The 22778-nt window shown below is 39.9% G+C and overlaps 1 protein-coding gene across 4 annotated transcripts in view; it reads left to right on the top strand.

The window, feature by feature from the left end:
- The window catches only part of PDE7B (phosphodiesterase 7B), a 355539-nt gene that overhangs the window by 196020 nt on the left and 136741 nt on the right, over positions 1 to 22778 (top strand). The window contains exon 1 of one of the 4 annotated variants that reach the window (XM_074397412.1): positions 8996 to 9515. The exons of the other annotated variants lie outside the window; for them this stretch is intronic. Coding sequence (XP_074253513.1) covers positions 9278 to 9515 — 238 coding nt within the window. The 5' untranslated portion in view covers positions 8996 to 9277. Of the gene's footprint in view, positions 1 to 8995; positions 9516 to 22778 lie in introns of those variants that run through there. 4 annotated transcript variants of the gene reach the window in all.

Here is a 22778-nt window from a genome sequence, read left to right as displayed (position 1 = left end):
ACCTTAATTTCATCTTCTACCTTAATCTCCTTTGCCATGTAACTTAACGTATTCACAGGTTCCAAGGACCAGGATGTGGGCACTTTTGGGAGGCCGTTCTTCTGCCTACCATACATAATATCAGATGCAGCTGACATGTTTGTGCAACAGTATGACTTCCACAGAAATTTTGTGTGTTTGATGTAAGTTTGAATGCGTTTACAGGACTAGGTGAGTGGGAGCCTATTTTTGAAAGTGCTGAATGCCCAAGAAAAGGATTTGAGTTACTTTAGGTGTAATAACTCTCTTTGCATCAAATTAATATTAATATTGCCATTACTTTTCATATGTTACATATTTGAGAATGACATGATTATAAATTATGTTCAATCCAGAATATCATAACCTTTAAAGGTAAATAAGACTTGACTGAAGTTTTCAATGGTTAATGAGAGACTTGGAAAACACAATTTAATAGTAGCTTCATCAGTTGCCTCCTCAAAGTTTGAAAGCAGGGAAAAAAAAGTAATAACAGCATTGAAAAGGCATTTTTAAAAGCCCATATTCTAATTGAGACACACAAACATAAAATCAGCAAGGTATATGAACATATGCAAGTCAAAGACAGGTGTATTTTACCTTGAACCTTAGTGGACAAAAGAATGTAAAGATATCTCAGAAAACAAGGAATGCAAGAAGTCTTACCAGCAGACCACAAAATGCATCCAGGAAGATCACGGAAGACAAAGAGGAGATAGACCCAGAGGTCCAAATAAGAAAATGGAGCAGTTAGTATCCATATCCTGTAGATAGAAAGATACACAATCATTTTTAAGTAATGTACAAAATAGAAGGAGAAAACTGTAGTTAACATTTCAATGTGGGATTAAAAAAAAAAAACTTACCAAAGTGAAATTCTTAGAGAATCTTTGGATAATAAAGATCTTATACACATGTCAAAGTTGTCAAATACTCTAGTATGCTGGGCTTTTTTTCTTTGATTATGGTACAATTATTCTTCTAGCAACTGCATATCAAACAAAAAGGGTTCAGTAAGAGTCCCTGTACTGTACCATGCAAAGAACGTATTGTATACATACTCTATGTTAAATGGCCATCCCTTTAATTTTCACTCTAAATTATCCTGCCATTACAGGAGAAAACAACTCCTAAGATTACCAGAAATAATACAACATTCTGTAGACTAGTTTTTAATACATATCTTCCAACTTTCTCTTTCTCATTGTTTAGTTACTCCCCTGGATTATATACATCAGGAAGTATCGGTCTTCACAACCATAGCAAAGCACTTAGCCTTAGAAAGAATCAGGAAAGACAATGGAAAAAATAATACAGCATTTCCAATTACCAGCAGATGCTTTCATTTATTCTAAGCATTCTTGTTTAGCTAACTGTACAAATTTTTAATCATAAAAATCTGGTAATGTTCTAGCCCCATGTTCTTGGTTACCCTGGTCTTCCAGCTGATTTCACATGTCTCTTGCTTCTGGCATCATTTTCCCATGAATACTGTGCCTGTGGCTGCATGAATTCCAGGGGATACCTGTTAAAGAATGCAGCCTATTGCAGAGTTTACTTGATTCGATTTTTATGTTGTGTTTGTGTGTGTGTGTGTGCGTGCGTGTGTTATGTGTGTTTCGCTGAGACTGACATTGCAGTAGATTTCTCTGAATCAGCAGCACCATTAGCCACTGGCTATAGCGCCATGAATGCCTGCTTCCTTTTTTTTCCCATCTTTATTTCTTTACGGAATCATCTGGTCACCATTCACTCCTGCTTGGAATATCACAGTGGGAAAGTTATCAGGCTTCACGGAAAGACCACTTTACATAAATCTTTAGTAAACCGAATGAAAGAGCAGGTCTTGGTGAAAGTATCACTGATGATGGAGATCAAAGACTCAGAGCCTTGCCTGCATTCCAACCATTCTGAAAATAGGAGGGGTGCAACAAAATGCTGGAAAGACAGAGTCGTGGAGAAACTGGCTTAACTGAATTGCATTTGACATTTGATGAGAAAAGACTGTCAAAAATAATATTTGTTTATGAAATTCTTCAAGAATCCATCACATATATTTATTGCATTGGCTTATGGTTGATAGTCAACCTTATCCTTACAGTTAACCCATAAAGGAAAATAAAGAATAAAACAAAATTGACAAGCTGTGGTTCGGTGTCCCTGGACACAGCCCTTGTTCTAACACAGCAGTTCTGGTTTCTTCTTTTTATTGAGAGTATTTGGCCTGAGCCAGCATGAATGTTTTTAGAAGTCCTAATAGGTGTATCTGGAAAGACTGGGATGGTTGCTGTGTTTTCTTTTGTAAATAACTAATATGGAACAGACATAAAATACTTCCTACATGGTTATACTCTAGCCTTGATACTCAGAGTGTGGTCATGACCAACAATCTTGTCATCCCCAGGAAACTTGTTGGAAATGCAGAGTCTCAGGTCCCTGCCTTACTTCTGAAATCAGAGATCTACAGTTTAATGGAATTCCCAGATTATTCAAATGCACATTAACATTTGAGAAGCTTGATCTAGAATAGCCTCTAAGAGATACCATTTGGCATAGATGTTCTGTGTAATTCATAATTACCAGGAGGTAATAAGTGAAAGAGGGAAAATAAAAATTAAGTGGAAGAGGCAGCAGGATCACACACAATACACATGGAGCAGTTGAAATTTCCTTTTTCCAAATTGACTTTGAACTCCATAAATATGAACATAAATGAATGTCAAGAACAAAAAGAAATCCTGTTAGAAGGCTTGATTCCTCATCATTTTCTCACTTTCCTTTTGTTATGTCATTTATATAAAAAATCTTTCTGTATCTTATTAGTGGTCTAGTTTATTAGATTAAGAGAGAACCTTCAGGCATTTTCCAGCAGTTTTTTGAGAGTGTCTGGATAATCTCTCCTCCAGTCTCCTTGAGTCTTCTTAACCTGGTCAAATCCTTGCGAGCTTTCAGAATTTATGCATCTTACTTATTTAAAAGAATTTCTAACGTATTTCAGACTTTGTACAGGCCACTTTTTAAAAAATCACATTTGATCTTGCACACTACACTTCTTTTAAGCACACTTGCAAATTAAACAGAGGTCAGTTAGGAGCAATCAAAATTATGAAAATGTTTGAGAAATAAAGACCCCCCCAAACAAAACACTGAGGCCCTCATCAATTTGTCTAGGTAAATGAGGCCAGTAGGGGGCCTGAGGACACACGGTCCCTACCACAGCATATGACACAAAGCCGTGCACAGCTCATGAACATGAAACATATTTTGTGTTCAGTTACTCTGGACTAAAACCAAAATTCCCTATTAAAAGAACCTATATGGTATTAACTAGAACACTAAATAACACATGGTGAAGATCATGTAGGATGAGACCCTAGACAGGATTCCTGGGCTTTTATCCCTCCAAAATGCACTTACAAAGAATATTTATCTTATTGAGCACACATATTGTTCTGTATCTGTCTATTCTCACTCATACTTTCACCAGGCCTACCTTAAGAACCTTGCTACCACCAAATCTCTCACTGTCTTCTTCCACAGCTCACTCCCCAATACCCTCTATCCAACAGCCCTGCCTTCGATTTCCTTTACTCCTACATTCTCATTGGGGAACCCAAATTTCCAAAGTGAGACCTACTTCAAGGGTGGAAGGGCTTGATTTTCCAGCTTTCTAACAGATCCCAGGAAAGGATAGCCAAAATTTGTGTTTAATGAAATTGTCAACTATGATATCCTACAGCTTCAAAATAACAATATTAAATTTTTATAGCACATTACAGTTTAAAAATAACTGACATTCTAGTCTTATTTAATCCTTTTAAGAATCCAGTGTGATGGATAAAATGTTTATTGCTATCATACCCATTTATAGATAAGGCCCCAAATTTGGGGCAAAGCTCAGTGGTGAGTACAGATCAAAACCCAGTTTTTGTAACTCTCAGCTAAGTAGCCTCAGAGAGTTACTTTAGAGATTTCCTTGTTGTAGCTGTTTTCTAAGAAGTTGACACACTCGAATGTAAAACTCTGAAAAGTGTACTCTACCACCACTATGATCTTTTACAGTCAGAAATAAGTCCTGAAATCCTAGAAAGGCTACAGTCAGAAGGTGCCAGCGTTCAGTAATGCGACAGAATAGGAGACTGTATTCATCAGCAGGCAGGAGCTGAGTAGAGAAAATCAAGTCTTCCTGCCATGTTGTTCTCAACCTTTGTTTGACTAGAGCCATTTTTATTGGGAAATTCACAGAGATAGTAAACTTAGCATTAGCTAAGATCTTTAAGAGCCATGACAGAGTGTGATGCTAGCTGAAATCCTAGTTTCTCTCTTTAAACGTACAAAAATAAATGAATAAATAAAGGAGGGAGAGTCACTCACACTGAAAACTAGAATTAAGGCGAAAGAGGCCAGGCAGTTCCCCAGTACCAGGAAATGGACCCAAAGACTAGAACAGAAGCTTTTCCCCTCTGCTGTTGCTCCCATAGTTAATATTCATCTGCAGAGTGAACAAGAAAATGATTGGGTTTGGTTTAGACACCTGTTCTGAAAGCAAACTACTTATCTGTCAGTTCAACCCCTTACTTTGCCCCACCTGTCTTTCCTCATCTCACCCCACATGCTTTGCCCCGTTCCCCCACGATGATGGAAGTATGTGCTGCCTTGTAGGGTCGGTCTGTAGACAAGTTCTTTTTCCTACTTGCTGGCATTTATTGAGATTAGCTAAGGCCAGAGTTATCACATTTCTATGTCTCCTAAAGGACACTATAAATTGCTTGAGCTTCTTCTACTTAGACTGCATAAAGCAAAGTTGAAAGACCTGTTTTTCCTTCCCTGATCATTTTGAATTTTTTTGAATTGCATTTGTAAAAGCAGAGTGGCTGTGTGTGTGTGTGTGTGTGTGTGTGTGTGTGTGTGTTTACACATCCATACTTGAACTGATGGAGAGGAAAGTTCAGGACAAAAAAATAAATAAACTCCTTCCATAGTTCGTATTTTTTTTCTAAAAGGTAGATCACAGATGAGGGTCAATAGGGTATAAAACAATTCCAATATATCTGAGTGAGATTTTCACCAAACTTTTTGTTTTGTAAGAATCTATTAAACTCAAAATGAAAGAAAATGACAAAGGATATATGTTTCTAAGATTCCATTCTTTAAAAGTACATCCTCTAGAATTATTAGAAATATTAAACATTATAAATGCCTTATTTTACAAATCATATATAATAAGTGCTTATCTGCCTAGTTACTAGAGCACCGATAGTCTACAAGATTTTTACATAGCCCTCAGCACACCAAAAGTTCTTCAACATACCAGTTCTAAATCAACTATGTCTTTGACACTTTTCTTGGTTGTATACATTAGTATTGGGGTTATCAATTCTTTCATAGCTCAAACCACACAGCAAAGTCTTTTTATTTTTTTGAAGAAGGAGCCAATCCAATGGCTAGTCTTTATCAACTGCAGGGGATCAGTGGACCAGCTGGTGGGGCAGCTTGTAATAGTTTCCACAGTCAAGACAAAGCTGGGTTTCACCTTTGTCCAGCCAAAACCAGATGATAGCACTGCTATTCTCTTCACAGAAGCTGCCCACTACTGGTGAAGGAGGGGGGCTAACTTAAGGTACTGCTTGGTGCCTGAAGCTGCCTTTGGGGCTAGTATATTGTATGGGTCCAGTCCTTTCCCTGCAGCCATCATGATCTCCCTCTCCAAGTCAATCACCTGCTGGTTATCAGTAAGAACATCATCTTTAGATGCCTCGGAGTGCACTTCAACCACCCCTCTGGGACCCGAAGCCCTTAGAGCCTGCAGCCAGCCCCCCAGTTCCTCAAAGTAACCTTGAAGCTATCACACCCTCAACAAGCAGCAGTACTTCCAGGAACAGCAGTCTTTTTGACACAATTAGGAGTCCATTGTTCATTGGGGCAAGCTGTTTTGACTTTGTTAGTTGTCATTATATTGGGTCGATTCACAATGCCTGAAAAAGAACTTGGTTATTTTGAAAGCCTACCTTAAAATGTCCTGTCTGTAGCATGTTAATTACTGATATTAACATGTGTAAGAATCCTCACAAGTTACCTAGATGGGTCTTCTCTGTTCCATGATTCCTCTGACCACAGAAACAACCCCATCCTTTCCCCACCCTCAATTATCCAAACTTCTGGCTGCAGATTCCATATCGAGGTGAATGATGTCCACTGAGTAGTGAAAAATCGTAGGTTTACAGGCAGGCTCTTCTAAACCAACTACCTGAAAAACAAGAGATCGCAGCCTATGAGATGCTAGCCATGAAATGTAACAAAACCTCCTTTCAGATAATTCACATGGTAGAGAGGTTTTAGTCCAATAAGTACTAGCCTCACATCAATTTGTCCCAATCTCTTGAACCTGCAATTGAGCCAAAAATTTCCTGAGCCAAGCTTTCTCGCAAGATTTCCTGTACTTCCTGTTTCTACGTGAGCCAGAAATACCATGAGAACGACCTTTCTGGTGGTATTTTTGCACTTCTACTCTGGGATGAAAATAATCCCATATTGGGGGAAATTTTATTTAATTATGCAAATATTTTCAATTTTCAAACCTTCAAATGAAGTGGGTTCCTCCTTGGGAATGAAAATCTGAAATGGTGATTGCTTGGCCCTGACTCATCTCCACTAGGAAGTATTCGTGCTCACCGATCCAACATTTTGTAATTTCTCTAAGATATTTTTACAAGGAACTAGGTAAAACAATACAGAGGATACAATGGAAATTTATATCCTTGGATTTTTTAAAAAAGTGATTCTTGAAGAAATGAACAATGAAGTGTTGTATTCTTAGTATATTAGTGTATGTGATATATTATATCATATATTTGTTTTCTTTGTTCTTAACCCCTTTGTTCCAAGGGTCAGGATATCCTGATGCTAAGTACTCTTGCAAAATAACTGAACAAAAATAAAAATAGTCAAATACTTAGGAAACTCTTCAGTTGTTATGTCAAGGAAGTTTGTGAGTGAGGAGTGAGTTTAAGACATTATTCAGGAAATATGATAATAAAGTGAAACAGTCTGCATGTGCTTATTAAATAAAATCATCTCAATCCTAGAGAGCCTTGATGCCCCCAGCCTGATAGAAGGGTAAGAGAAGGACTGGACAGGCTGTCAAAGTGGTGGAAGTGTCAAACTGATGCTTGAATCCTTTCATCTCTTACCAGAGAAGGAAATAAGGAAGGGCACATCTTTCTAATCAAGTAGACCATTGATTATTCCCTAATTGTGTTGTATGAATATCTGGTTGTTATAGAAAGAGCTGCTTGATCAATATTTCAACAACAAAATTCACCAAAAGCAGTGTCTTCAATATCCTTATTATTGTTTTATACCCTCTTGACCCTCCTTCACCTGTTAGAAAAGAGAATAGGTTTGCTAGTATACTTTTCAATCTAGAAAAAAAGGAGTCACTTAATCCAGTATGGAAAACTAAAGTTATTAACCATAGGTTTAGAGAAATAATAATAACAATAAAATTACGATTGTCTTTGCTGGTTTTAACTTTTAAAAAAAAATGAGATGGGAGCAATGAAAATAAAACACACTCTACAGTGATCTCTTCCCCAAGTTTCCTCCTCTCTCCCATGAAGAAATATCAAAAAATTGTGTGATAAACCAGCCTCGAAAGGAATGTAGGGCAGAAGCAACAGATTATACATCAGCAAAATGGCATGCCAAGCAAAATAAAGCACTTCGCAACGTGGAGACGTGAGGAGAGGAAGACGGGATTGCTACAATGTCCTCCAAGAAAACAGGGGCTATGCACTTGAGTGTACAAGTTCAGATTGTTCCTACAAACCCAATACAAAACCACCCCACTTTGGTTTCTGTCCAGGGCCTTTCACATAAGCTACAGGGGGCATCGCCCTTCGTTGAATTGGTTCTTACTTTCAGAGTTGGCACCTCCATCTCTGAGACAAGGAACAAGCGTCATGGCCCACAGTTGAGGTTGCCCTCAATTCAACCACTCTCAGGTCGGGGACACAGTAGTCAGTGGCCCACATAATAAGTCAACAGTGTTCTCCCTGCAGAAGGTGAATCGTTAACACTCTTTTCTTTCTTTCACTGCCATTTATGCCCCCTGTGAACGTCCTTTAAAATTATTGTTCCTTTGAAAATGGGTTTTGAATGGCCCTGAGCCACATGTCCAGGCTATGCAGGCCACTGCCGTATGTATGAGGATGTTGATGCTTCCCTAATTCGCATCTTTCGGAGTTAGCTGTGGAATGCGATTCAATGTTATTTCCCTTCCAGCTGAAGGGCAGCTGAGGTTATGAAGGGATTTGACTAATAAGTCATAACGCAGTTAGGTTTGCTGAGAACCAAGTGACACAGGAGGGAGGGATCAAATGGAGGCACTGAGGATCCACCAAGCCCATCCCAGCACTGGTCTTGGTGACTGGGCCACGTGCCCCCTAGCCGCCCCCCCACCCCGCCCCCCGCCAGGCCTTCCAGAGAGAAGCAGCTGCAGATTCTGCAGACGCTCAGCTTCCCCAGGTGTGTGTTTGTTTGTTTGTTTGTTTGTTTGTTTGTTTGTTTGTTTGTTTTAGAACTCCTTGGGGCTTGCAGGGCTTGAGCCTGCACCACAGGGGTGACTCCTCACCTGACACCTCCAGATAACTGGCCTCCCGCAAGGCGGGAATCCTTGTGTGAGGTTAGCAAAGGGGAAGCCCCGCTCCTTTTCCTGAAGTCCTTAAGACCTAAGCCATTGGACAAACTTTGACAAGCACCAAAAGAGAATTCAGAACAAATAAATCAGAAGAAAGAAGAGGAAAAGCAAATGCTAGAACTTAGATGTTTTTTTTTTTTTCTCTCTCTCGCTGTGGTTCCAGCTGTAGCCTGGGATTAATTAAGTGCTGTGAACTCAGTGCCAGAAAGAGGAGGGGAAAAAAAAATGCATTCTATCTCTAAGGAAGGAGTACAGTAACAGTTTCTCACCAGTGAGAAACCTAGGGAAGTGGATCGCTCTCGTCGGCAGTGTTTGTGGAGGGCCTGGAGAGACAGGGAGGTTGTGCCAGGCTGGAGGAGGCTTCTTTCTGAAGCTGGAGAGGATCTTACGGGGGTTCGCCTCTCCCTGCCTGGGAAGAATTTCCCCTGTGGTAGCAGCAGCAGCTGCAGCAGCAGCAACAGCAGAAGCAAAAACAGCAGCAGCAGCAGCAGCAGCAGCAGCAGCAGCAGCAGCAGCAGCAGCAGCAGCACCACCACTACCTCTTCTGGGGCACAAGGCAGAATGCCTGTGCTAGAGCGCTATTTCCACCCAGCAGAGCTAGGCAGGAGGTGGAAAGGCCCAGAAGGTGTGCTGCCCTCCTCCCCGGGAAGCCGGCTGGGGTGCCAGCAGGGGCCGCTGCCCTGGGACTTGCCAGAGATGATCAGGATGGTAAAGCTGGTTTGGAAATCCAAAAGTGAGCTGCAGGCGACCAAACAGAGAGGCATTCTGGAAAATGAAGATGCTCTCCGCAGCTTTCCAGGTAAATGGACCATGGGGTGTAATAGGTCACAGGACCAAGTAGGAAAACTCCCCTTCTTTGGAGAGTTCAAGCCATAGGGAGGCAGACAAACGGGGTAGCATAGGGTCCAAGGGCTGTGACTTCCAAGTGTCTGCTCTATGATAGAAATACGTCTTAAGATTAAGACTGATTTCGTAGGAGGAGCATTTGACTGGAAATCAAGAAGCCTGGGTCCCGGACTCAGCTTGACACACGCTTCCCCCGTGGGTTTGCACAGGTCAAATTTCCTGAGTTTGAGTTGCCACCAAGGAGGGGGTGGATTTGGATGCTCTTTAATGACCATCCTGACTCTGACATTTCTTGTCAACAAGTTAGAGATATCCCCAGGAGAATAGTCTCCTTGGGTTGCTTTTTATCATTCTTTATATAAAGTAAAATATCTTTTCCAATTTTTAACTCTGCATTTATATCATGTATCATGTTCCCAGCACTGACTTTGACATGCAGGCTTTTTAAGTCCTGGGCAAGCTGGTAAACGTTCTTGACTTGGTTTCCCCTTTGACATATGTCAGAAATACAAACACCTTTATTGATATCAACTCACTCACAAATGTGGAAATGATGATTCCCAGGGACTTTGTCATGTCATAAGAATGTGCTGTGTTTGGGACGGTTGTGGAGAATGTTCCTGTGTTTCTGACAGTGGATACAACCACCACCAAGATGCCCAGCATGCCTGGGAAGGATCCCAAGGGGCTTCGTAAACTAAGAAAGCCACAGCTGACTGCAGGGCACTGTCTTTGAGGAATATGTTGCTAGATATGTGGAAAGTGGTGGGTTCACTTCAGAAGAAAGAACATGAGTGTGTGTTTATGCATCTGAAGTCTTGGCTAGCCCTCTGTGGTGGCATACTGGCATGCCATTGGCAGTGAGGGATGGGATAGATGGAAAAGATACATCAAAAATTACCTCTCCCTTTCTCATGGAAGGAGACTAGGAAATAAAAACCTGGCTAGTTTTGATTTTAATGATTTATGCCAGGAACTTTTTAAAAGTTTTTAATAATCAATAAAGAATTTATTAAGAAGTTAACACTCTGGGAAAAGAAAAGATTTAAAAGGAAGAAAAAAAAAAAAAAACAGGGTTGGTCTCTACTAAACAATGAGTCCTTGAGTACAAGGAAAGTGAAGGAAACCAGTAAGACTGAGGTTTATGTGGCAATTGGGAGAAGGATGCCCAGGGAGATGGGACTTGGTCAGAAGAAATGAGGTAATGCTAAGCCAACATTTCATGTGAGTAGGGCAAGAAAAATGGAAAAACCCACCTGGGCAGAAAATTTAACTCTTGACACTTCAACTCTTAGTACTTGAGGCTTGTTTCAGTCAATCAAATGATAAAAATGTGTATTTCAAACTGCACCTTTGATAAAACTACCTAATTCAACAGTTGTTAGCATGTCTGTGGGGACAGGTGTACATTATTATTTATATTCTGTATTATTGGACATGTAATTCCTGAAAAAGCAATACTTTGGGGGAAAAGCAGAAATCCTGTAATTTCTTATTACTTGAAAGGCATATTTTTCTGGACGTCATGAAGCAGGGCTTGTTGGCTCTTACTATACCTCTCTACCACTGCCTCACGTTCGGTGGAAACAGTCTCAGAAGCCACTTGGATTCCCAGGAAAGCTGTACCCTGGTCTGCTGTCCTGGTTGTCTGCCTGCATGGAGATAGGCTCTATTTGAACACCTTTCTGAAGGATGTGTGTTTGCCTCCTCTTCTTCCTCCTGTGCCTTCTCACTTTTGGGGAGATGAGGGCTCACCCTTACTGGAATGGGTGTAAAATCTTATCATCCTCCATCTGTGCGGAACAAAGTCCTACGATGCAGCCCCAAAGATGAGCTGCTTCACTTTCCAAACTGTCTCGTACCTTCTTCCTCACTCACCTTATCCCTGGTGCTGCATTTCCTCCGAGCATCAGGTGTCTTTAGCTACACCATTTTCACCACAGCAGCACGACCATGGGGCCCTCAGGAACACGTAAAGACTATTTCAAAACTTCTGGCATTTTTTTTTTTTGTTGTTGTTGTTTTTAGAAAGTGGTGATTTAAGCTGTTTTCAGTTCATGCATAGAGGCAGAGGTTTATAGTAGAAAGTTCTTCAAAAAACCACCAAGACACATGGTGATATCTCTCTTTCTCTCTCTCTCTCTCTCTCTCTCTCTCTCTCTGTCTCTCTCTCTCTTTGTCTCTCTCTCTCTCTGTCTCTCTCTCTCTCTCTTTCAGTCATTTCATCCTTGCCTCAGTATCCTCAAACAATTTATACTTTCACTATCCTTTTAAGCAATTGACTATGCATCAAGTGAGCCTTGCTTTATGCTTGAAATGTTTTTTCTTGGCTCAATCAACTGAAAATTTTCTATTCAAACAACAAAGCCCAGGTCAAGCATCTCTCTCTTTAAAATGCTTTTCCTGATCGCCAGTGGCCTCCCATCTCCCCCAGTGGTTTTCTGCTCCCTCCTCTTTGCTTTCTTTACCTGTAGTTACTTAACATTTTACATTTAGAGCACACAATATTTTGCTATGCTAGCAACTAAAAACAGAAAAATTAAATGTTATAACGTCCTGTGGATATTTTGACTGCTTGTGATAACGAATTGATTTAAATTTTTTTAAACCATGAAATTGCAGAAATTCCAAATCAAACCAACAGTTACTTTAGAGGGCTTTAAAGACGGCTATCACTGAATCTTAATGTTTTTAATGACACCTTAAAAGTCCCAGCATTTCTTTTCCTTAGCAAAGGGCATCATTATTTTTACTCACACTACTTCAACAAGACTGGAACTTTGTTTCTCACAAGTGAAGTAGAGAAATGGTCTGAGATTTGGCTAAGGTAATAAAAGGAAAGAATTTAGAAAACACACACATGGGAACATAAATATTTGTTCATGTTTTTGTTTTGTTTTGTTTTTTGAGACGGAGTCTTGCTCTGTTGCCTAGGCTGGAGTGCAATGGTATGATCTCGGCTCACTGCAGCCTCCACCTTCGGGGTTCAAGCAATTCTCCTACCTCAGCCTCCCGAGTAGCTGGGATCACAGGCATGCACCACTGCACCAAGCTAATTTTTTGTATTTTTAGTAGAGATGGGGTTTCTCCACATTGGTCAGGCTAGTCTCGAACTCCTGACGTCAGGTGATCTGCCCGCCTTGGCCTCCCAAAGTGCTGGGATTACAGGCATGAGCCACCACACCGAGCCCATGAGAGGTTTTAAGATGAAATATGCTGAATTGAGAGTGATGGAAGAGAAAGAACAGTCCCCTGGAGAGAGTGGGGAAATGCCAGAGAGGTGATACAGGAGAACACATTCTTCCATCTTCACAATGGCATGTTCTGCAGACTGTTAGGTGGCTGTCCAAAGCAATAGACTGTAGGACAGGATGGGAGATGACAGGAGGAGGAGGAGGAGCTTGTCACCTTCACATATGAGGGTGTATTCATTTGGGAGTGCCCCCAAAGTTGAGCATTGGCTGAGACACTGCTCACCCTAGACAGGGGCTCTGGAAGTTATCACTGTGCTTGAGGTCTAAGTGTCAACTCTGTTCTTTGAACTGCACCCAATTATTTAATTGTCTTAATACTTATATCTTTTTCCCTTTATGAAGCAAACAAAGGATGACCTAATTATCTAGTTAACCCCCTGTATTTTGGAGATGAGATGAATAGTTCAGAAAGACTCAATAAGGCATCCAGGGTCACACATTAAAACTGCATCAGAACCAGACCAGCATGTCAAATGCCCAACTGTGGTCCACAAAATTCATGTGATCAGAGTACATGCTGGGTAATATAAACTGAAGTTTAATCCAAGACATGGCTTTATTGATTATATGTAGATGGGGTAAAATAAGAACTCATCATGTAAAATAAACCTTGGTCAAACCAGAAAAATTGTATTACCATGCAGAACAAGTCAAAGGATTATGTCTCATACATATTTTCTATTTTTTTTTTTTTTTGTGGGCTTTAGTCTTAGATCCAAGCGTCAAGTACTGCAAATATCCAGGGAAAGATCCCCAACTATTATCAAGAGAAAGTCACCTTATACCATTGCAGTGAGGGCATGCACCCATGTGGAAATGGAGAGAGGGATGAGAATAGGAAATAACTAAGTGGCTTCTTAGATGTGGTGCAGAATTATAATTCTAGTCAGCAACCTGTTTAAGGCTAGATATGCCTTAGCAGGACTCGTTCTTAGTTGAATAATTTGATTTTGGAATTCAACCAAATAACTGCAAACTCTGCAACTGTGAAACTTACCTTTCATTTCAGTGTCTCTGGTCTAAATTTTGCATTATAGTTTACTTATTTATTAAGTTTGTTCTGATTTCAATAGGAAAATATAAATACACACAAATCTCTCAAAGAAAGAAATTCATTTTCCCCATAGCCATTGTAACGTCTCTTGCCTTTCAAGGAGAATACAGAATCAGAAATTTGCTTTATTCCCAGACCTGAATATCAAACAGTTTCAGAGAAGAAAATCTCCAAAACCATTCTATGATTCCAGTACTCTACAATTCACATTAACATTTAAACTACTAATTCAAAATGTCTTAAGTATCAAGCATGATATAAACCAAATATGTTGAAGAATGAATACTTCAATCATTATAATCAAGAAGCATTTATGGGATGCTTAGTGTGTACCAGGCCCTGTGCTAGGCACCAGGGACTCAGAGATGAGTCAAAAGCTTAATGAAAGAACAATGATGGATTTATGAATCAGAGCTCTGTCTATAACTACAGCGTGAAAACTGTGCTTGTGAGTTTCAGCCTCTCTGTCAACTCAAACTATGGGCTGGAAAACTGGTAAAACTCTAAAACACTTGTAAAAATGTGTATACACTTTCAAATACTCATCGATTCTAATGATTTCATTCAAAGCAGGGCAAATTGCTTTGAGCAAAGAATCAATTAGTCTCAGTGCCAGATAAGTATTAACTCCACTTTTTTCTAAAACTACTGCTCTTAGACATCAATCTGTTTTTAACACTGTAGCTATGCTAGATAATCATCGTCATCATTAATAATTTAATCCATCTATTAAATGTGAATGCAAATTTAGTCGAAACTGGAACACATCGTCTTACTTTGAACTAAACCTTTTCCTTTACCCGACTCGTTTTCATGAATGACAGAAACCCAGGTTCAAGACTGCTAACTCCAGCTCCCCAATTCCCACTAGTTTTAAGTCCATAAGAGAGGCTAAGGATGCCAGAGGATAGCTGCAGTGTTGAGATTTTAAACGTTTTAAATTCTGCATCTTTGTTACTGAACTGTGCGACCCTGAGTGGGTACTTCACCTCTCAGTGCCTCAGTTTCCCCTTCTATAAAAAGAGAATAAATAATAGCATCTTTGCATAAGGTTGTTGTGGGGATTAAATGACGTAATAGCAACAAAAAAAAAGTGCCTAGAAGATGGCCTAAGTTCCACCACACTCTCAGTAAATGTAAACTCTCATAATTATTGGCGTTGGTGCTATTTTCTCAACAACTTCTCTCATTCATTCTCTTTTCTCTGATCAGTTGCATGGCCCTTGGTCAAACCTCATGTTGTTTTGTCTGTAATCTTGCAATAGCCTCCAACTCTCTCTATGCATTGTCATTCTGTTCTGTGATTTAGATCAACCGTGTTCAAAGAAAACTCAGGCTGGATGCCGTGGTTCATGCCTGCAATCTCAGCACTTTGGGAGGCTAAGGGGGTAGATCACGAGGTCAGGAGACCGAGACTATCCTGGCCAACACAGTGAAATCCTGTCTCTACCAAAAATACAAAAATTAGTTGGGTGTGGTGATGCGTGCCTGTAGTCCCAGCTGCTCGGGAGGCTGAGGCAGGAGAATTGCTTGAACCCAGGAGGCGGAGATTGTGGTGAGCCGAGATCACGCCACTGCACTCCAGCCTGGCAACATAAGGAAACTCGGTCTCAAAAAAAAAAAAAAAGAAAGAAAGAAAGAAAAATCAAGATATGTCTCTACCCTTCTTCAAAATTCTTTAATAATTCTCTTGTGTCTGCAGAGGAAATCCAAATTCTTTACTCCTGCATTTGAAGTTCTCCATCTGGCACTAGCTCACTTTTCCAGTCTTATTTGTCATTACTGCCCTCTGATCACTTATATTCCACCCAGAGAAGACAGACATCCCGCAGACCCTTCTTGTTTTCTGCTCGTTGTTCCCAATACTTGAAATGACTTTGCTCCATGTCCCTAACTTCTCCCATTCTTTAAAAGCCCACTCGCATCCCAGCCCCATCGTGAATCCCTCCTGAGATTACTGAAGGAAAGTATGTCTTTCTCTTCTGAGGTTTCACAGAACTTTCTTTGTATTATTTAACAGGAAAATCACTTTATTTTGTTACAATTAGTGTACATTTTCTTCCTCCCCTCCTAGATTCCAGGTCTTTGAGAGTCTGGAGAACATTTTCTTCATGTTTTCCCTGACATCTATCACATGTCAGCCACTCAATACATTTTGATATGTGAGAAAAATAAAATATTATCAGAAGGAATAAAATAGCTTACAAATTGCCATTAAATGCATGAATGAACATGTTTTTAGAGACAGATTACTCAAGAAACATGAATTCTAGCTCTCTTTTTTAATGGAATCTTTTTTAAACATATTCTAGCAGAAGATCGGGATTAGTCATTATAGCTTTTAAAATAAAAGACACAAGAGTAAAATTCAGAACTATTAAAAAAAGGTATAAGTGCAAAACTAATATAGACAGCTCTCTTTTCATATAGAGAGACTGTAATTTGCTGATAATTGCAAAATTTTAGAGCAAATGCATGCATTTGTAGACTTTTAAAATAATTACTCTGTTCATGCATTTTGGAACACTTTACATAAACGAAGTTTCAAAAGCGGCTTCTTCTACAGATAACAGTCTGTAGACTCCCAAACATAATTTCAAAAATAGAGTGCAGAAGGTGTGTGTTTACCCAGCCCTACAAATGAGCTTTTGAGGGGCTGGTGCTCAATGGAGGATGGTATTCCCAAGTCCTCTGCTCGTTCTCTGCAAACAGTTTTTTTCTTTTCTTTCCTTTTTTATTTGTTATTTAATTTTTTAAAAGGCTGGTTCAACTCAACAGAAAAGCATTGACTTTTGCATCAGATGAATTCCTTTAAAAAAAAAAAAAAAGTTAGTAGCTTTATTGTGAAAAGCCCAAAAGCTTCGAGGTTATTTTTTTTTAATCACAGAAGCAGCTGAAAGTGTGCACTCTCTTCTATCTGATTTTGTTCCACTCTAATTTTCAGTACACTTGATAATACATAGAAGGTACATCTCATCATATCAAAAATAGTAAGCAGGATTCACAGAATTTGTGATGTAATACAATGTTGTAGTCTTGATGGCACACAGTGTGAAGTTTACACTTCATTTTCTTGTTTATCCCTCTCTGCCTTTCCATACATTTCACTTTGGAATTGACTTTGATCTCTAAAATGCCAAAAGACCACCCCAAGAAATGAGTTTTATATCTTTGAACTTGTCTTAAATTTCCTCAAACTATAAAATTATTAGAGAGTCCTTCTTCTAAGCACTTCTTCTTACCTAAAAAAATCCACAAGTATATATTTCAGAGCTTATAAAGCAAGCCACTGTCCTAAGCATTTCGTTACTTCATCGGCTGTCACACAAATGCTGTGGGAGTACTCCAGTGAGTAGGTCACAGGTCTCATCATGAGTGACAGGATAAAACTTGTCAGCCTTGTATACAGTTGGAAGGCATGGCTGACAAAGACAAAGCAGGGTTTAGTTGTGGAAGGCCTTGGGTCCAAGGGGCCAAGCTTACTACAGAAAAATAAAATCACTAGAGAGAAAAGCACATATTTCAAGAAAGACCGGGTCACCAGTTGCATGAACATGGTAGTAAAAATAAAATAATTGAAAGGTACAGGAGCCAGAAAATTGTAAAATAAAATAAAGGTGAGAGGCTATGATCAGAATGAATGTCAATCTTTTGGAAAGGTATCAAAAAGGAAAATTAAATAACCAAGGGTAATTATATCACGTAATAATTAAAATTTTATGTTTCTTAAACTCTGGAATTAAAGCCAAAACTAAAGAAAGATTTTCTTTCTTGCTTCCTTCTCCAAATCTTTTTGGATGATACCCAAATGTTTCACATAAAGCCATAAACAAGAGCAACAAGCACTTCAGAAAACATGAAGAAATGTACATTTCGAGGATTTGTGACCGTAGTTCATTCAAAGCAGTGGATAGTTTGATGAATAAAATAATTTAGAAAGAAAAGAAGTGTCAGGCAGACAGCGAGGCCTAGAGCACCCAGAAGAAGGGAGTCAGGTGAGGTTACCACAAAGAAACATTCAAATATAGGAAGTATAATCAAAAACACATACAGAAATGAGAAGGAAACAGTCACTATTTAAACCATTTGTAACAGAGATTTCAAATTTGCACGCTCAAATGTGTAGTGACATATAGCCTGAATTTCTTCTTCAACCAAGCAAATTATCCTCTTGAGCCCATCCTGCTGGGGAATAGGGAGACTGAAGCTTGCTCATTAGCACCACGGTGGTCAGTCTCTTCTCGATTATGTTACTTCTTTCTAACAAATACCTTCCCACTCTTTGCTTCTCTCCAGGTTGGCATCTGGGTAAATATGTGCCTCGGGTTCCTACAGACCTAACACATGTTTCTGCTGCACACACCTGAGAGGTGCCAACCTCAGAGGGAGAAGCAACGGCATGTTCATGTGCCACTGGGCTCTGCCTTTGACTCTTCCCTGCAATCCCCCAGGGTATCAGGAGTAGACTTTGTGACTCTGTCTTGGACATGACCTTACCCTGTGCCATATCCTCTTTCCTCCCTGGAGAAGGAAGCCTCAATGTAGACCCATATCTACAAGCCCACCTCTTAATATATTAAAGCGATACAGCTTTCCACAAAGACAAGCTCTTAAGATTATTATCTTTCTGCAAACTCACACACAAAACGAACTCCAAAAACCTGTTACTCTGAAAGTCAAACAGTGCATAGTAGCTCCCTCCTTTTCTTCTCATTCTTGCTATGATATTCCAAATGATCTTCAGTGTATGCCTCTGGAGGGGTGGAAGCAGAGGATATGAACAAGAGAGTGCAAAAGAAAAGAAAATGGCACACGGTCATACATCAAAAAACAGGATCTCTATCACACATTGGTAGAGTTATCATGTGCTAGGCCCTATCCTTGAGCAATGCATATTCGATATGATTTATTTTAGTGACATTCTCATGCAAGAGCTAGACCTGATTATTCTACCCTCTCTACTACCTCTCTTTCTCTATTAAAATAAACACGTACATTTCCACAACCATCTCAAAACATTGACACTGAAAACTTTGACCAAATGATTGTAATGCATGAAAAACCATGTGTACAATCTCACCTTTCTGGTGGGTTTTCACATTCAGAGCTGAGGTTCTGTATCTGCCACTAATTGGAATAGCGGTCCTAATAGTACAATGCATTGTATTCTGGTCAGGTCTGATACATTTTCACTGCTTAAATGTGCTAATTGGAAATTCTGAGAGTTCTTCTCTTCCTTTCTTTGGCCCTTATCCCCTAGAAAGAAAATGGGCAGTGAATGTAAATAGACAAAATTGGACTGAAACAAATTTTGTTTTTGAAAAATTTTTGAAAATGTCTCAAATTCTCTAAAACTTGTTAGAAACATACTAGGAGGTCACAGAATGGAAAACAGTGTTTCAGTATTACATGCAAATACTGAACTTCTTATGCTAAACAATAAGCATCAACCAAATAGGTATTATTTCCAACTTAGAAGAAATTGAGACCTCTATTTACTGGTTGTTTTTTTAAGATATTCAGAAAGGAAAATGAAAAATTCAAATTTCTAATTTTCTTTTCTCAGTGCATAGCATTGTGCTTTCTGTCTGGGACAGTATAAAGGAGATTATGACCTGTTAGAAGAATCACTGATACCAAGGTAGAGTGGCATATGCTTTACAATAAAGTAGAAATAATACTCTGTGGGAACATAGAGGAAGAATCAAAAGTGTTTATTCGACTAAGTTTATTTAGCACCTATCATATGCCACAGAGTTTCTTCATTCCTTAGAAAATAAATATTCATGAGCCAAAAATGTAGAGGTTAGTGGACAGATGGACAGATGGACGGACAGATGGATGGATGGATGGACAGATGAATAAATAGATAGTAGGTAGGCAGGTAGATAGATAGGTACATAAATATGATATATGATACACTAAATGCACATACACAAAGTCTGTGCCAACCGCCAACATATAAGAGAGTGATTAATTCTGTGTGTATGATGGTGATAAAGGAGGTATCAAGAAAGGACATGATGGGCTGGGAGTGGTGGCTCACACCTGTAATCCCAGCACTTTGGGAGGTGGAGGCAGATGGATCACCTGAGGTCAGGAGTTCAAGACCAGCCTGGCCAACTTTCTGAAACCCTGTCTCTACTAAAAATATTTAAAAATTAGCCAGGTATGGTGGCAGGCACCTGTAATCCCAGCTACTTGGAGGTTGAGGCAGGAGAATCACTCAAACCCAGGAGGCAGAGGTTGTAGTGAGCTGAAGTTGTACCGTTATACTCTAGCCTAGGCGACAAGAGCAAGACTCGAACTGAAAAAAAAAAAAAAAAAAAAAAAAGGAGGTGATTTTTTTTTAAGGTACCACTTAAGTTAAGTTACATTTCTCCAAATGAAGAAAAGATGGAATACACTATATGATAAGAAAACATAGAACCAAATACAAGATATTTCAGGAAAAGCCAAGTTGTGGGGTATAAAGTGAATCAGGGAAGGGCTAGGATAGGGTTAGAAAGATAGGCTGGGGGTCAGGTTGCCAAAAGCCTCATCTGTCTTTCTGAGGAGTTTATCCTCTAGCCCATAAGAAAACTTCAAACAATTTTAGTGCGAAGTGACATGATAAATTTTACATTTTAGAAAGATCATTCTAGTCACAGTGGCTGGTGGAGAGGTGGAGTTTGGGTAAGCGTATTAATGAATATATATAACCATAAGTGGCATTCATTGACCGTATTTGGAAGATGTTGAAAAATTTTGAGATGCTGAATATTTTCCCTTCAACTTACAAACAAAATTTCCCAAGTGCTATATATTTTACACAAAGCCACAGGAAGTAATATAGAAATAATCAAACCAAAGCCCTTGACATATGGTATCATCCTATCATGAAAGATTTATACTTCCATCTAGACCTGCTGTGGCAGTCATGTTTATCTCTTCCCCAAATGCAGAGCACAGCTTATCACCACAGTCTCAGAACAGTCGATGCTTCTTACATTGCCCACTCATATTTCTTCTAGTCCTTAGATGGCCTGTTTTGTTTGATTGATTGCTTGCTTGTTTTTGAGATGAGGTGTTGTTCTGTCACCCAGGCTAGAGTGTAGGGGCTCAATCACAGCTCACTGCAGCCTTGAACTCCTGGGCTCAAGCAATCCTCCCTCCTCTGCCTCCCAGGTAGCTGGGACTATGGAGGCACACCACCATGCCCAGCTAAATTTTTTTTAATTTTTATAAAGACATGGTCTTGCTACATTGCTCAGTCTGGTCTTGAATTCCTAGCCTCAAGTGATCCTCCCGCCTCTGCCTTCCAAAACGCTGGGATTACAGTTGTGAGCCACCCTACTGACCCTCCATTTTTTCTGAGCAAACAATTCTTCCAATGCTAGATACCACTGGATGGATGAGAAAACTAAGAAAAATTTGATTTTTTTATGTAGCTTATAATGTAGTGCGATCAAGTTACATACTCAAAAACAAACCAAGTGTGATTGATACTCCGTGGGGATGGGGCATTAACTGAACCTTTGTAGGCTGACCCAGGAAGGCTCTGTGCTGGACTGATCATTACAGCTATGTCTTTATGATGGTTAAGATCTCAACCAGATGTGAGAAATTTGGTGAGGGAATAAACATGAACATAGGTACAAAGACAAAGAAGCATAGGAAATGATTGAGAATGGAGATTAGTCAAATTCCCTTGGCACAGTGTTAGGAGTGAAGAAGAGTGGGAAACAGAGAAAGATACTAGTGTGAAGAGACGACATATGGACAAGAAACCTTAACTCTTGTAGAACCATTGAAAATCTTTAAATGGAACAGTAAAGGGTAGTTTCCGTTGGATTTGATAATGAAAATGCGTCTTTGTGATTATCTAGTTAAATCACTGCATTTTTTTTTTTTTTATGGTGAGAAAGCTGAGACTCCACAGACATCACACAACATACTTGGGGCAGAGAGCTAGTTATTGACTGCACAGGGGCCAACTTGGGGTCCACCGACATCCAGCCATGCCGTTGACTCAGCCACGCTCCCGGTCATGGTCTAACCCTGAAGCCGCCCAACTCCAGCCAAGGCTTCTCCAACATGACAGTCTCTCTAAATCCAATTTTCTGTCCTTTTCATTCCCCAGTACTTACCGTCTCTGTGATGGCGTTACGTAAGTGTGTGGTGTCCATCTTTCCACAAGCAAGAGTTAGATGTCTACATGTAAACGTGCACGTGATATGTTTATGCGCATTTTTCTTGCTTTCAAACTTACATTAGAAATTGTCTAGGCAAGTCCCAAGCCCTCTCTTTGTGAATTTTCCCATCAACATTGCCTGCAGTGTACTAAAGAGATAGACATTCACCAGAAAAAAATAATCCCAGAGGTGAGAATTTAACCAGGATTACAAGGTTAACAAAGTTATAGGTAAGATAGATAGAGGTGGTAGCTGCTGGTTGCTTAACCAATGTAAATAAAATGTTACTGTAGTCTGCTGCCTTCTGCATTGTTGCCTGGAGGTAGAATTTCAGGCAGGGCCATTGCAAATGGCTATTGAAGCTTGGGTCTGTGATACATGAACCCATAAGCTACTGAGAATCAGCCTCTCAATTCCTCAGGCTCTCTTAGCGGAGGTAGTGGTGACCATGATTCAGGGCCTGTGCTCAGAAGGTGAGTTGAAGATTTAGCTACCTTTAGGCAAGATGTTGTAAACTGGACAGGCCCAACCCCCACCATTTGCTTTTCTTTTCTGCTTCTATAAGATGTTTGTAGCCCCAAAGGAACAGTGCCGTCTTTGATGGTCATTTTTCCTTTTTTATCCTCTGAAACTTTCTCCTCCTCCTCCTCCTCCTCCTCCTCCTCCTCCTCCTCCTCCTCCTCCTCCTCTCGGAGCCTGGAGCCTTCCCGGGCTGCCTGCTAATGCCGTTCAGA

Source organism: Saimiri boliviensis, chromosome 4 (assembly GCF_048565385.1).
Source record: "Saimiri boliviensis isolate mSaiBol1 chromosome 4, mSaiBol1.pri, whole genome shotgun sequence".
Classification (NCBI taxonomy): Eukaryota; Metazoa; Chordata; class Mammalia; order Primates; family Cebidae; genus Saimiri; species Saimiri boliviensis.
This window is presented reverse-complemented; position numbering and strand designations above follow the sequence as displayed.